General features: G+C 34.9%; 1 protein-coding gene across 10 annotated transcripts; it reads right to left on the reverse strand.

Moving 5' to 3' along the window:
* On the reverse strand, window positions 4,005–11,170 carry LOC109822977 (protein FAR1-RELATED SEQUENCE 5-like). Of its 10 annotated transcripts, XR_002242347.1 has the most exons (7): window positions 10,967–11,170; window positions 10,193–10,292; window positions 7,087–8,916; window positions 5,787–5,896; window positions 5,628–5,703; window positions 4,764–4,815; window positions 4,005–4,668 (listed from the first exon to the last, which is right to left on the reverse strand). XR_002242347.1 is itself a non-coding variant. In XM_020389271.1 (4 exons), exons 1-3 carry the CDS (start codon window positions 11,035–11,037, stop codon window positions 7,126–7,128), a joined length of 1,962 nt encoding a protein of 653 aa, XP_020244860.1. In that variant the 5' UTR covers window positions 11,038–11,170; the 3' UTR covers window positions 5,717–5,896; window positions 7,087–7,125. The 10 variants fall into 10 exon arrangements, 6 of the variants coding, with proteins under 6 accessions (XP_020244860.1, XP_020244861.1, XP_020244859.1 ...); XR_002242346.1 differs by having other exon boundaries at window positions 4,005–4,815; XR_002242348.1 differs by lacking the exon at window positions 5,787–5,896 and having other exon boundaries at window positions 4,005–4,815.

A 13,726-nucleotide genomic window follows, 5' to 3' on the forward strand; every position in this document is an offset into this window, starting at 1 on the left:
TATTTTTTTCACTTTAATACCATTTGTTGGACATATTTGTTTTGTTGAGTGTATCATGTAAAATTCCTTATAATTTTTTAATTCAAACATAACTCAGAACAAAAAAAAATCTACACAATGTAATAAAAATTACACAATTTTAAAGAAATTAAAAATCTAAAAACCAACATCCAACTTAGCATTTGTAACTTTGGCCTAGCGCTCTCAATTGAGAAGGATAATTGATAATATTTAGTTATTTTGTAATTTGCTTCAGAATTGACTTACATTTCTTTGCTTTTAGCAATTCTAACTTTGGCCTAGCGCTCTCAATTGAGGAAGATAGTTGAAAATATTATTGTTGTTGGTCTGCTAAGGATTGTTATGCTTTCAAGTTAAGATAGTTGTTAATACACATTCATTATTTATCTCATCCAAATGTCTAAATATTATCATCCTATATCATTGCATGATTTGATTCTAGTTGTAGCCTGAATGATACTTGTTTTCCATATTTATTTAGTAGAGTAATGTATATTATTGACGAATAAATGAAGTGTTATTTTGGCTTGTATATCATAGTTTGTTTTCTATTGTTGAGGATGCACCCACTGTACTATTGCCAATTGATCCCTAAATATAATTTTATTATTCAAACATTGTGAATTTTTAGCTTCTGTCCATATGTTTGCTCCATCGTTTACATTCAATAAATTTTTACAACAACATTCTCTAAATAAAATTATCAACTTAAAATAAATCTAAAAATTTTACCACGTGCATGGCTCGTGCATTCCTTTCAGATTGTGTGCTATGGTCTACATGAGTGTTGTGACTTCATTTACTGCTTTGACCACTTCTATTAACCCCTGATGGATTTTATTCATTGGACTTTAGAATATACGATTTAGTTATTTTGTCTTTGTAATATTACCTGGTTATATGCAAAATACCTCTCACACGCTACCATCAATCTAACTTCTTTGACGAGAACATTTGGCATTTATTGAGTCATACTTTCAGGTGGTTGTTCAAGGTACTGAATTTATTTTATAACTATAAAATAACAGTGTTTTTCTTAACCTTAAAGACTTGGGTAGTCAATGAAACCAAGGTACATAGTCTGATCAAATAAGCAGTTGAAGCTTTGAAGGGTTTATGTCTCTTTATTATTGAAATGTTTTGTCTTAATAGCCCTTTTCTAAAGTTCTTTGAATCCTATTCAGATCTGCTAAAACATCATAAGCCTCAAGCGTGCAAAAAAGGTATGATAAAATATAACTATTATCTAATGAAAGTAGTGGGGAGACTAAATTCCCAACGCACCATATTGCACCACTGGTTAAGCTTTAAAATTGAAAGTAGAGGAGATAAGAACAATTCAAAAGACTAATGCTATTAACTGGTACAACATATATCTGAGATCATCATCTCCAAACTGTCGCCAATATGTTGTTCATATATGGACCTATAATGCCAGTAAGCATTAATGAGCCATGAAAAGTGATGAATTTGGAAAAGTAATTGGAGACGTTGATTCCTTTAAAAGAGGTTCTGAATTTCACTCTAGGTTCTGTTGAAATGCACCATGGACTGTTAGTCGCTTGAAGGCCTTCAAATTCTTGAGAACTTATCAGGTATTTATTGACAAATTTAGAACTTTAAGGCTGTTCATGGAAAAGTTTTTTCTCAATGGAATTATTTTGACAAGCTAAAATTTTCTATCAATATCTTAAAATTTATTTAACTCCGGTGTTACTATTAGATCTCTTTTGGAATTATCTTAAAATTTATTTAACTCCGGTGTTACTATTAGATCTCTTTTGGAATCTTTTTGCTGATATTTTACATCCAAAAAGAAAGGGTAATGAGATCTCTTTTGGAATCTTTTTGCTGATATTTTACATCCAAAAAGAAAGGGTAATGAATCCTTATAGAAAGGAAAGCTTGTACACATAGGTTCATATAAATAAAAGGTGGCATTTTTTTAAGAAGCACATTCTCTCAATTAATTTGTTTATTTTCTTAAACAAATGAATTTAATAATGTAAAAAGGTTTTATGATGTAGTTAAATAGTTAGATTGACTAACAACTTGGTTCAGAAAATTCTTCCAATTTCTCCCTTTTGACATCATTTATTTGCAGTTTATATTTTTTTACAAACGTTCCTTTTATGTTGGAGATACCTACTCTTATAATGCTTGTGTAGAAGGGGAATGCAGGCGCCACGTACCAGCGAGCAATGACTAAGATTTTCTAAGAACATCTCAGGAAAACAGTCGAATGCTACGTTGATGGTTTGGTTGTAAAAAGCCGCAACAAAGAAGATCACATCAAGGACTTGAAGACGATGTTTGATCTCATGCGAAGTCATCAATTGAAGATGAACCCCACTAAATCCTTCCTTGGAATGTCCGAAGGAAAATTCCTTGGATTCGTCGTCACCACTAAGGGTATACATATCGATCCTGATAAGGTGAAGGCGATACAAACGTTCCTTTTATGTTGGAGATACCTACTCTTATAATGCTTGTGTAGAAGGGGAAAGGGAGATCGAAATCGTCAGATAAACTGTAGAAGGGGAAAGGGATATCGAAGTCGTCAGATAAACTTCAGCATTTTCAGGAGAGTGATTGCATTCTTATTAACTTATCTTTCTCTTTACTCTACAATATGGCATTTGGCTGACAAATGATATTGTCATTTTTAGTGCAGGGTCTTGACACTGAAAGAAGACTATGCATCTTTGGCTTTTGCCGGTCCATTGAAATGCTAAGTGATGTTGTTGAAGACACTGTACTACAACATGGAGGAGAGGTAACTTGAGAAGCATATTATAATGCAGAGTTGTGTTTAAAACTAATATTCTTGTTCTTGCTTTTAGTCATATTGTATAAAATTATGCAGAGCATGCGTGCGTCAATTCCTTTCTTGCCATTATAAAGAGGAATAAAACTGTCGATTGTGAAATTACACTTTTATTTATATTTCCACTGAAAAGGTTTGGAACCGAGTTAAAGGATCTTTCTACATACTAAGATTAACAATTTGATACCTCATTTACGAGAAGATATTCATTTAAAAATAAGTGTAATAAATTGTTTTCATTTATATTCTTCTGTACATTGAAAAATAAAAATCTGAAAATTCTTGAATGTAAATTAATGAATCAATGTTACATGTTAAAATATAACTAAGTCTTAATATATAATTATCATTTTAATAGTGATCTAAGATTTGCAAAAAAGCGGCGCTCCTTTTGGGTCTTTAGTAGGCTATCATATGTTTGTTTAAACATGTATATAAACTCCAAATTAGCTTAAAAGGATTCAATGAATAAATTAAAGTGAAATGTTAAACTAAATTATCAATTTTAGCTAAATCTAAGCAATTCACCTAGTATAAAAAAAGGAACACAGTTAACAACAAATTTTCAAATGGATGGATAAAATTAAGTGAGGGAATATTTTAAAGTTAAAGGGGTTTCTTTGATAACCCTCTAAGTCAAAGGGGTTTTCTAACAATTTGAAAGTTAAACGGGGTTCTCTGATAAACCGCCAAAGTTAAAGGGGTTTTTCTGTTATTTAGCCCTGAAAGATTATTTTGAGTTCGTATTGATCTCATGTTTTCATAGATTGATCTGATGGATCTATCGGAAAGTTTTATCATTTTCATTCATTGTTTTTACTACTAATCTTATAAGCTAGAAAACTTCACGAATATTTCTGAAATTATTGTAACATTCATGTTTAGCATACATAGTTTTTAGATGATGAACAAATGAAAGAAGTTTCTAAATTTCATGTCTTTATACAAAACAACTTCCTCCATTAGGTTTCACATGACAAGCAAAGACTTAAAAATATAATAAACTTAAAAATTGCTATCAAATTGTTTTCTATACAAATTGGAGTAGGAAAAAAAAGCCCCTTTTCCTATACCAGACACAATATAATAAACTTAAAAATTGCTTTCTATATGTCATATATCTCTGCCCTTTTTTCTTCTTATAGTAGCACAATAGTGATATCAATTCTCATTTTGCTAGTAAAAGGAGAAAATTACCAGGTAATTACATTAACATGAACAAATAACCATGGCATTTATGAAATTCCTCTGAATCTACCATACCACCTCCCTCTCATGGTCCCTTTACATCGTTTCTTGTTTTTTTCACCCCTCCATTTTCCTGCAGGCATGAAAGCCTTCGTGATATTCTGGTAGTCAATAATTACTGTAACTCTCAATCTCAGAACATTAGCCATGGGATCAAAGTCAAACATTGTCTCTTCAGCATATAGGGCCTGCATGTCAACTCGACCACTGGCCATGTCCATTCACCTAGAAATTATGTTTGAAAAAAAAAAAACAGGGCGAATTCAACCAGTTTTTTTTAGGTTCAAAGTTTGGCCCTTAAACCAGTACGTTCTCCCATCGATAGTAGTTGGTCCAGATCTAAACCGGTTAAGGTTCCAATTAAGGTTTTCTGGAACTAAACCAGTTCAGGCCAAAACCAATTTAAGGCCAAAACCAATTTAAGGGAGGATTACCAAACTAACCCAAAATTTACTGGAAAGCTTGCTTTGCTATAATGGTCATGGATTCATGAAAAATCTCCAGTTGGTTCTCTAGTTATGTGATTTCCATGGCATATTCCCGCATCTCCTATGCATTTCAAAACAATATAGCTGCAAAAGTATTACAAGAAGAACTTCGAATGTAACTCGTGTCCTGAAAAGTTGAATTTTTTTACATCAAAACACGCAAAATACATATACATTACCAATAACTATCTTCTGAATACAGTACCAAAAGAAGATTGAAATGCTCATCACCTGTAACAGATGAAGTTAGCAATTAAGTTTCAAACCCAACCTCCCAAGCTTCAGGTAAAGTGTATAACAACATCAAAGCCTTTATCCCAACTTGGGTTCTGTAACACGAAGGTTTCAGATCCTCTCCACTTAAGTGGTAATTGACAAATGTCCAATTACCTCAATCCTTACCCTCGATTCCATTTTCAAGGGCTGAGATAAAGCCACTTAGAGATTCCACTATCACATATTTTCACAAAAGTGGTTTTAAAGACAATAGTGATTTTCAAGGTAATATTTAGAGCCCTACATGGCTTCATCTCAGCCATTGAAAATGGATTAGAGGGTAAGGATTGTAATAATTGGAGACTCTCCAATTACACCTAATCGGAGAGGATCCCGATCCTAACATGAATCGTATTCTTCCATTTTTTTTAACTCAAATGCAGCATAGACACAATGAATAAAGTTAGGTCTCCATTCTGTCCATCTATCTGACTAGCTACCAAGGTGAGAGTTGATAGCAACCAACAGAGCATTGAGTTCAAGTTGATAAGAACAAATAAAGTTTGGTCTAATCTTCCATAAAAAACCTATAGCTTTTATGTGACACTTTTCTGATATCATTAGTATGTAAAGAAGCCATGCAGGCATGATTGCTTGGCCATGTTTGGCAACCATGATCTGATTATTTTACATGATTGTATTTAGTTATTTGTCATCAGGCATGTAGCCTAGGTTTGCCAATAATCCTGCTTCCCATAGCTATATACATCATGTTTCATTTATAGCTAAAGATTAGAGAACTAGCTAAAAGAGTAGAGAAGTTGCACCATTAAGATCTCAGCATGCTGATCTGAATTCCTTTGCACCAAAGGCTGACAAGGTCAACTACAAATTCCTCAAAATCTGATGAGCAAGCAGAAGTCAAATCAACCATGGAAAAGCATCAGAAGGATGAATCACGATGAGTGAAATATTTAACTTGTTACCATCACAATTGCAAATCTAGAATACTGCGCGTGGAATCTATGAATCTTTACAATTGAACATGGGATTTTGAAAAGAATAATCTTGACTGTGACACTGGAACCAATTTCACCTGAACAATGATGCACAAATGAGCGAATGGAAATCAGAGGAGGTTCCTAAATTATAATTGATTAGTATAATAAAAAAATATGATAATAAAATATTTTCCAATATAATTGATTAGTATAATAAAAAGATGGAGACGAGCTCTCGAGTCTAAAGGTTTTAGAATTAGTAGAACAAAAACAAAGTATATGGAATGCATTTTTAGTAATAGTAGGAAAAAAAGAGAGCCTACGGTACATATTGATGACCAAAAAATACCTAAAACTAATCATTTTTGCTATTTAGAATCTAGGCATAATGGTGAGATAAAGGATGAGATTGTGCATCGAATCAAATCGGGATGGTTGAAATGGAGGAGTGCTTCGGGAGTCTTATGTGATCGTAGAATACCAATGAAACTAAAGGAAAAATTCTATAGGACGGTTATAATACCAACTATGCTTTATGAGTCAGAATGTTGGGCAATTAAAAAATAACATGTTTAAAAAATGAGTGTAGCAGAAATGAGAATGGTACGATGGTCTTGTGGGTATACATTAAAAGATAGGATAAGAAATTAATGCATCCATAGTAAATTAGAGGTTGCGCCTAATGAGGATACGATGAGAGAAAATAGATTAAGATGATTTGGTCATGTACAAAGGAGACCCCTTAGTGCACCGATTAGGAAAAGTGATGATATTAGAGTTAATAGGGTTAGGAGATCAAGGTCGACCTATAATAACTTGGTCAGAAGCAATTAAGAAGAATATGATTAAGACTAACATAACAGAGGAAATGACCCGCAACAGAATAGAATGGAATGAAAATATAGGATTCATGTAGCCGACTCCAAACATTTGGGATAAAGGCTTAGTTGTTGTTGTTGTTGTAAATTAAGGTTTGCAAGATTAACAAGAAACACCTGAGGTTTCAAAACTGACCTTTAATCCCTCAATTTCAATTTTGTCAAAAATTAACTTTAATGAAGAAATTGTAGTCATACAGTAAGACAATTATCTCAAAATTAAAAATCTATATGATCATTACATTGGAAAATTGACAAATACAACGAAAAAAATGGATGATCATTTAACTAGAAGCTGAAAATAAGGATGTACGGTGTCACTACTAAAATCTTAAAGGGATTATGTCCAGTTCACACCACCCATACGGGGAAATTTTCCAATTTATCGTTTTAAGTAAAAGGCATACCCAACTGAGCCGAAGCATGCTTTAAAACCTTTACGAGCATCAATTGCCATTGGGAACATGCTCTGAGGCAAGTGTGGTAGACTTAAGATTACCATGGATTGCAGATGTAGTCTCAGATTTGGCATTTTTCCTCCACCTCCTCAAAAAGTAACTTTCAGGCAGTTCTTTGATGTTTCTAACATCAAGTACTTTGATTACATGGCCACACTGAATTCCTACACACTCAAATTTTTTGCAATTGCAAGCAACAGACATATCAGAGGAATCAAACCTAACATAATGTTCTTTAGGATTCTCACTGACAACAATCTTGTATTCACTAATTGCCCCATTCTCACCACAATTATACGAGGTAGAATTCAAGAATACCTCAAACTCCTTCCGGAACATTTCATATACTATAGGTGTATACATAGAGGCAGCTTGCTTCAATATCTTTGACGGAGGCGTTCTAGGAAAACTTTGACTGGAATGGAAATCAGCTTGTAGTTCTGCATAACGTTGCTCATCCAGTAGCCTCTCATAATGCTTAAAGAAAGATAAAAGATCTAATTGTGAGTTCAAGTGCTTCTTTAGCTCACTACACAAGCTTTCGCTTTTCAACGTACTATTTATGTCTGCACAAAATATTCTCTGTCCATATGCAGAAGCCCAGTTCTGTCTGTCTTCAAGAAGTTTTGTCAACCATTCACTATTTCCAAGTTCATACTTATTTAACATTGCTTCCCATGCTAATAGAAACTCATCTTCATCCTCGTAGTCGTATAAACATCTGCTAAGATCCTTTCCAAAAGTTTTCGAGCTTTGAAAGATATTACTTAGGTGGCTGATAGAATTTTGATAAATTTGCCATACACAATGATGATGACTTGTGCCTGGCCATACAGCACTTAATGCTTCCCTCAATGCCACAGATTGGTCTGTGAGAATAGCCTTCGGTTGTTTACCATGCATTGCAATCTTAAAAGTGCTAAATAACCATTTGAAGGATTCCACGGTTTCATCATATAGCAATGCTGCACCCAAAATTATAGCTTGTTTGTGATGATTTACTCCAATAAAGGGTGCAAATGGTCTACCATATCCATTGACTTTAAATGTCATATCCAAACAAACCACATCACCAAAGTAGCTAAAGTCCCTCACTGACATAGCATCTGCCCAAAAAATGTTGGTCATTTTATCATCCACATCAAACTGTATGGCATAAAAGAAAGCTTGGTCATCAAGTTGCATACTCTGTAGGTATTTGAACACAGATTCAGCATCTCCTGGATGCATGGAATTCATTCTCTTTGTTCTCAAAGAAATTTTATAATCTGATGGAAGGAAGCTGATATTTCTGAAACCACCCAAATTTGTACCCAGAGACTCATTGGCCACCTCCAGTTCCCCTTCAGTAGCTTGAACCTCAGTTAATATCCTTTGTGATCTTAACAAGTGTGTTGCTGAAGGAGGAGCAAGCTGATGGTTGTGATCAGGCACAAACTCAGCCACATGATATTTCCCATTTGGTGTAAGTTTAATGACCAGACGAGCAGGGCAACCGATTCTTGTTTCTGCCCTTGGTTTTTTCACTTCCTTTGCTCCTTTTCTATCTTCACGAAAGCCTTGTTTGGAGCATACAATTGTTTTTGATCTAACGACATTTCCAGCACTACGAACTGTCCGACTCTTTCGCACACTGAAACCAACTATTCCAGCATATGTGTTGTAGAATTCATATGCCTTGCTTTCATCTTCAAATTCCATGCCCACTTCAGGCGCCACAACTGAGTTCCTTCCATCTTCTGTGGAAGCATTGGACTCAATTATTTTTCTCAGTTTTCCCTGTTAATGAACTCTAAATGAGTTGTAAGGTATAGATAACAACAGAAGTCACCATCTGGAACTGTGAAACAGGCATATATACAGTATACATATTCATACATTCATATGAATAAGCATACACACACACACACACACACACACACACACACACACACACACACATACACATACACATACATATACATACAGTCATACACATATAAATACATATATAATAAAAATTCCACATATATGTATCCACATATACACATATATACATGTATATACATACACACATGCACGATATAAATACATGTATACACACACACGCACACACCCACTTAAAGTGATCTGGAGCAGTAAAAATCAAGTAAAGAAAAGGTCCGTCAGTTACAAGATGGAAATTTTTTCCTCCTCTTCTACTTAAACCACTGTGTAGATTTTCCGTCTTTTTCACTTCATCTTTCTTTCTTCTTCTTAAGTTTAATTATTTGAGAATGCAAAATCAATAGTAGCTTGATACATATACTCTATCCAGACAATATCTCAATTCTTTCTGTTGAAAGAAACTTGTTCATTCTCTTCAATGCCTACACCATTTCAATTGGACTGATTTGGTCGTACCTAAAGTCCTTGCTTAGGACTCCTCTCAAAAACATTTTTTATGGTCATAACAAATCAAAAAAATAGTAGCTTTTCATCTTCATAACAAATTAATCAAAAAAATTAATAATTTTTTGTTCTCTCAAAAATTTAGAGACCAATAACTTTTTCCGTCATAACAATTTAACAAAATCATTTCCATGTTTTGTATGCTACTTGTTTTTAGTATTTGTAACAAACAATTTCATGACCATTAAAACTAGTATCAGAATTTAGGAAAAATAATGTTTATGAATAAAATAAAACTAATAAACCTTGATGAAAACCATTGAGTTCCTTCTCTACAACTTTACATGGGGAAACAAAGAAATATTTTGTCTAAGTGTAACAAATTCAAGGAGTATAGAATATTAAAAAAGACATAGGTGTCTGCCTTTGCAATTGTCTTCTGCAAACTGACCTTGTGAACAACATTTCATGGCATATGTATTGTTAATTTATATTAAAACTATGATATCAATGACATCTAAAGTTCAGTTGTCCCAATTTTAATTTGGGTAGGGCAGTAACACTCTGGAAAGTCATGGGATATCTACCAATGCAGTCTCTCAATCTTCAATGATTAGGAAATACAAGTTAGAGATCAAACATATATTATACCTTATATAGCACAAGGAAGGCTTCAACTATCTACCTTTCTCCATGCAATTCCACATGCATTGCATAAGGTTCTTCGTCCTTCAGGGCCACGACGCATATGAGTAGACTTAGCGCTAACACCACAATGGGCGCATCTGAGAAGTTCAAGGTAAAATTATATAATTATCTTGCTGGTTTATATGTACTCAACAAATATGTGTTCCTTATCAAAATTATCAAATAGGAAGTGAACATGCAAAAACTTGTAAACATGCACAATGTTGTATCACTCGATAGATTTGCATTATTTATCTTACATATGAGAAAGGAAGGGAACAAAGATGGAATTGCAAGCATTGCAATATTTCAAAATTTTTATTAAGGCTTTTACACGGTTTCAATATGCATCTTAAATGAGAATGCTGAGATTGCTGGTCAATAACATAAGAAACGATGAATCAATGGAATGACGACTTCAGCATTAATTTTTTTTAAATATCGCATATATGAAAAGAAAAAGACCTTTTCTTTTTCATCTCCATCTTTTGTGTGGATGACTTATAACAAGATGCATAATGCTTCATGCCTTGTACTGAAACATGCAAATTTTCACATTTTCAACTTAAGAAGAAATATCATTTAATGTTAACAATATTTTACTCAAAAGCTACCAAATTTCAACTTTCTCAGTTTTGGTAGGCCAAAGTTAATGGCTCCGATTTAAGTAAAAAAGAACAACCAAAGCTAAAGAAAACCAAGCCCAATAGAAAAGATTGCAACTTCCTAAAGATTTATTTCAAAATTTTGCTCAATTGAGCTGTAATCTCACCTAAAACCCTCAATTTCGCCGTCTCCGCCGTCCTGGCGAACATCTTGGCCGTTCTCCATCTCGTGATCCATTTATTTTTATCGTCAGCGATCAAAGGGTAAGAATATTTACACGAGATTTTGGATTAGGGCTAAATTTATCGGATTTGGAGGAAATACGTAGTTAGGGTTTTCTTGGTGAGAGGAGAGCGAAGTTAATCAGCTGGGAGATAGCAAACAGGAAGGAGGGATAACGAACTAGTAATTGTATGACACGTAAACCACCTAAGAAATGCATTCAACAAAATTGTTGTGCATTATTGGTCCAAAATCATGGGACCAGCCTTACAAGTATCAATTATTGATTTGGGAAAGTTATCAATTTATACATAAATCATCTTGAATAAACTTTTTGTTACGATGAACCTCTTAAACTCATTTTTCAGTTAAATGTTTTCGACAATTGACCCCATCGATCTACGCTCTATTAAGGATCATATCTTTAATATACTAGCCATTTCACTAGTAATCATTACAGCAAAGCGAAAATATTTAATTAAAAAGTGAGTCTATGTGGTTGATTGCAACAAAAATCTATTTAAAAGTTATTTATATGTAAATTAACAATCAAAAGTGTTTTCTACAAAATGAGCATATTTAAAAGTTGCATCTAGGAAGCGTTTTTTTGCTCCGGATCGTTGATTTGGACTCGAACAATTGTTCATGAATCCAATATTCTTGGATTAGGACTTGGACTCGGATTTTACAATTACAGCACTGGACTCTTGGATTAAATTTTCATTTTTGTGAGTAGAATTCTTGAACTTCTGTTTTTTATTCATAGATTGATGGTCGGATTCTTAGACTAAATTTTAGATTCGTGGATTATTTGCATTAAGAGTTTCAAATTAAATTATTATGTTGAATAATAAGCATTAACAAAAAATAATCATTAATTTAAAAATCATCCTCATTTCGATTAGTGGATGACAACAACAAAACTAAGTACATCTTGTAATCTATTTGAACAGTTCAACGAAATGTATGTAATATAGTATTTGTTTTAGCCGTTTTAGTGCTAAAAACGTAATATCCAATCAATAGCAGATAAGTATCTCACATTATGCGTAATCGAGCCAACTCTTCACTCCAAGATAACCAAAGATCCATCTCGGACGACTCGACATGCCGACATCTCGCGAGGATGACTTAAAAGGCGTTACATGTCTACCCCTAGCTAGGCCGACTTCTTGACCAACCTACTCGACTGACCATTTAGCCGATATCTCACGAGAGCGACTCACAAGGTAGTACTTCTCGACCTTCTATCGGGCGAGTAGAAAGGTGACGACTACCTTGAAGCTTGAGTCCCCTCCTGAGCACTGATAGCTAATCACCTCACAATACATGCTATTAAATGCATAATGGGAGACATCATTTCTCTGCTCCCAATAGTCTTTATGACACATCGGACCACGTCGGTACCATATGCCCTCAATCACTTCACATTAAATGCCAAAGTGACCTCTCCTCCACTCATCGACCGACATCTGTAAAGCATATGATGATTTTGCCACCAGCACATATTCGGTCTAAGTTACCATCCTACCCCCTACTACCACTATAAATAGGGGTACTATTTTCAACAATAGGAAAAAGATCTTTACCTCTACCCGCTAGGCTTAAGAACTACTACAGTTCATTTACTTCTCCACTCAAGCAAATTACTGACTTGATCGTCGGAGAAACAACCGAGGAACCTAACCCCGTCCTCTTACGATTTTCTACTTGTGTAAAGAAAAACAACATACTTTCGAACTAGACATTCGAAGGGTTAGAGGACATCTGTCAATTAAATTGCTTCTCTCATTGACTGTTTGATATCAACCATCAACAATATTAAATATTTGACATATTTATATATTAAAGAAATGTACAATAATGATCATATCTAAGTTAACAGTTTGGCACCCATCATGGGTCCTTCTTTCTTCTCTGAATAATCATGTCTGATTCTGAGCATAAGCCTGATCAGTCCATCCCCGGAGTATTGCATTCGGTCTATGTCACTCAATCCCAGCTTGACGAATCCACTCAACGGATCATTCAAGCCTTCCAGCAGTAGTTTGCAGCTTTCACCACCAAACTCCTCCATCGGATTCCTCCTCCTTAGCACGCTTACTCCGTTGCTCCTCCACCATCGAGGAACCAACCTTTGGCAACTCATCCTCCACCAGAAGCCCAGCCAAAAGTGCCTCTACTTCTGCGTGCTACTTATACCGGTCAATAAAGAAGTTAATTCGAGCACGCGTCTCCTTCTCCTTGCCAGCCAACTCGCCGAGCGAATCTTCGTCGACCTTACTCTTAATACATGGAATTGATTGATGAGAGTCCCAACCTTTAGTCGTGATGGCGCGATGCTCGCTACCATAGGAGCTCAATGAGCTCCTCAGCATTATCATGCCGCTCTAGGCCCCTCAGCTACCTGCGTGGCCTCCAGCTATGATTGGACTTTCCAACCAATCGCCTAAGCCATTGCGGAAACATTCCTCTCACTAATGACATCATGAATGCTACCTGCGAGAAATTCAAGATATCTCAAGTAGAGAAATACAAGGGTGAGGGAGACCCTGTAGAGCATGTCCAGAACTACTATGATATGATGAGCATACTGCAGGCGCCCGAAGCCGTTATCTGTAGGTGCTTTCCCATCATCTTGTCGGGAAGTGATAAGCTCTGATGGAACTCCCTGGAGAATAAGTCCATCAGCAGCTTCGAGCAA

The sequence above is a fragment of the Asparagus officinalis genome, chromosome 8 (assembly GCF_001876935.1).
Source record: "Asparagus officinalis chromosome 8, Aspof.V1, whole genome shotgun sequence".
In the NCBI taxonomy this organism is placed as follows: domain Eukaryota; kingdom Viridiplantae; phylum Streptophyta; class Magnoliopsida; order Asparagales; family Asparagaceae; genus Asparagus; species Asparagus officinalis.

Bases quoted from the DNA above. Each gene is read 5' to 3' on its own strand.
- LOC109822977 (XM_020389271.1), bottom strand. From the start codon at position 11,037: ATGGATCACGAGATGGAGAACGGCCAAGATGTTCGCCAGGACGGCGGA. The intron at 10,293-10,966 runs GTGAGATTACAG...TGAACTTCTCAG, and splicing joins GGCGAAATTGAGGGTTTTAG to ATGCGCCCATTGTGGTGTTA. The intron at 8,917-10,192 runs GTAGATAGTTGA...GTTCATTAACAG, and splicing joins GTGGAATTGCATGGAGAAAG to GGAAAACTGAGAAAAATAAT.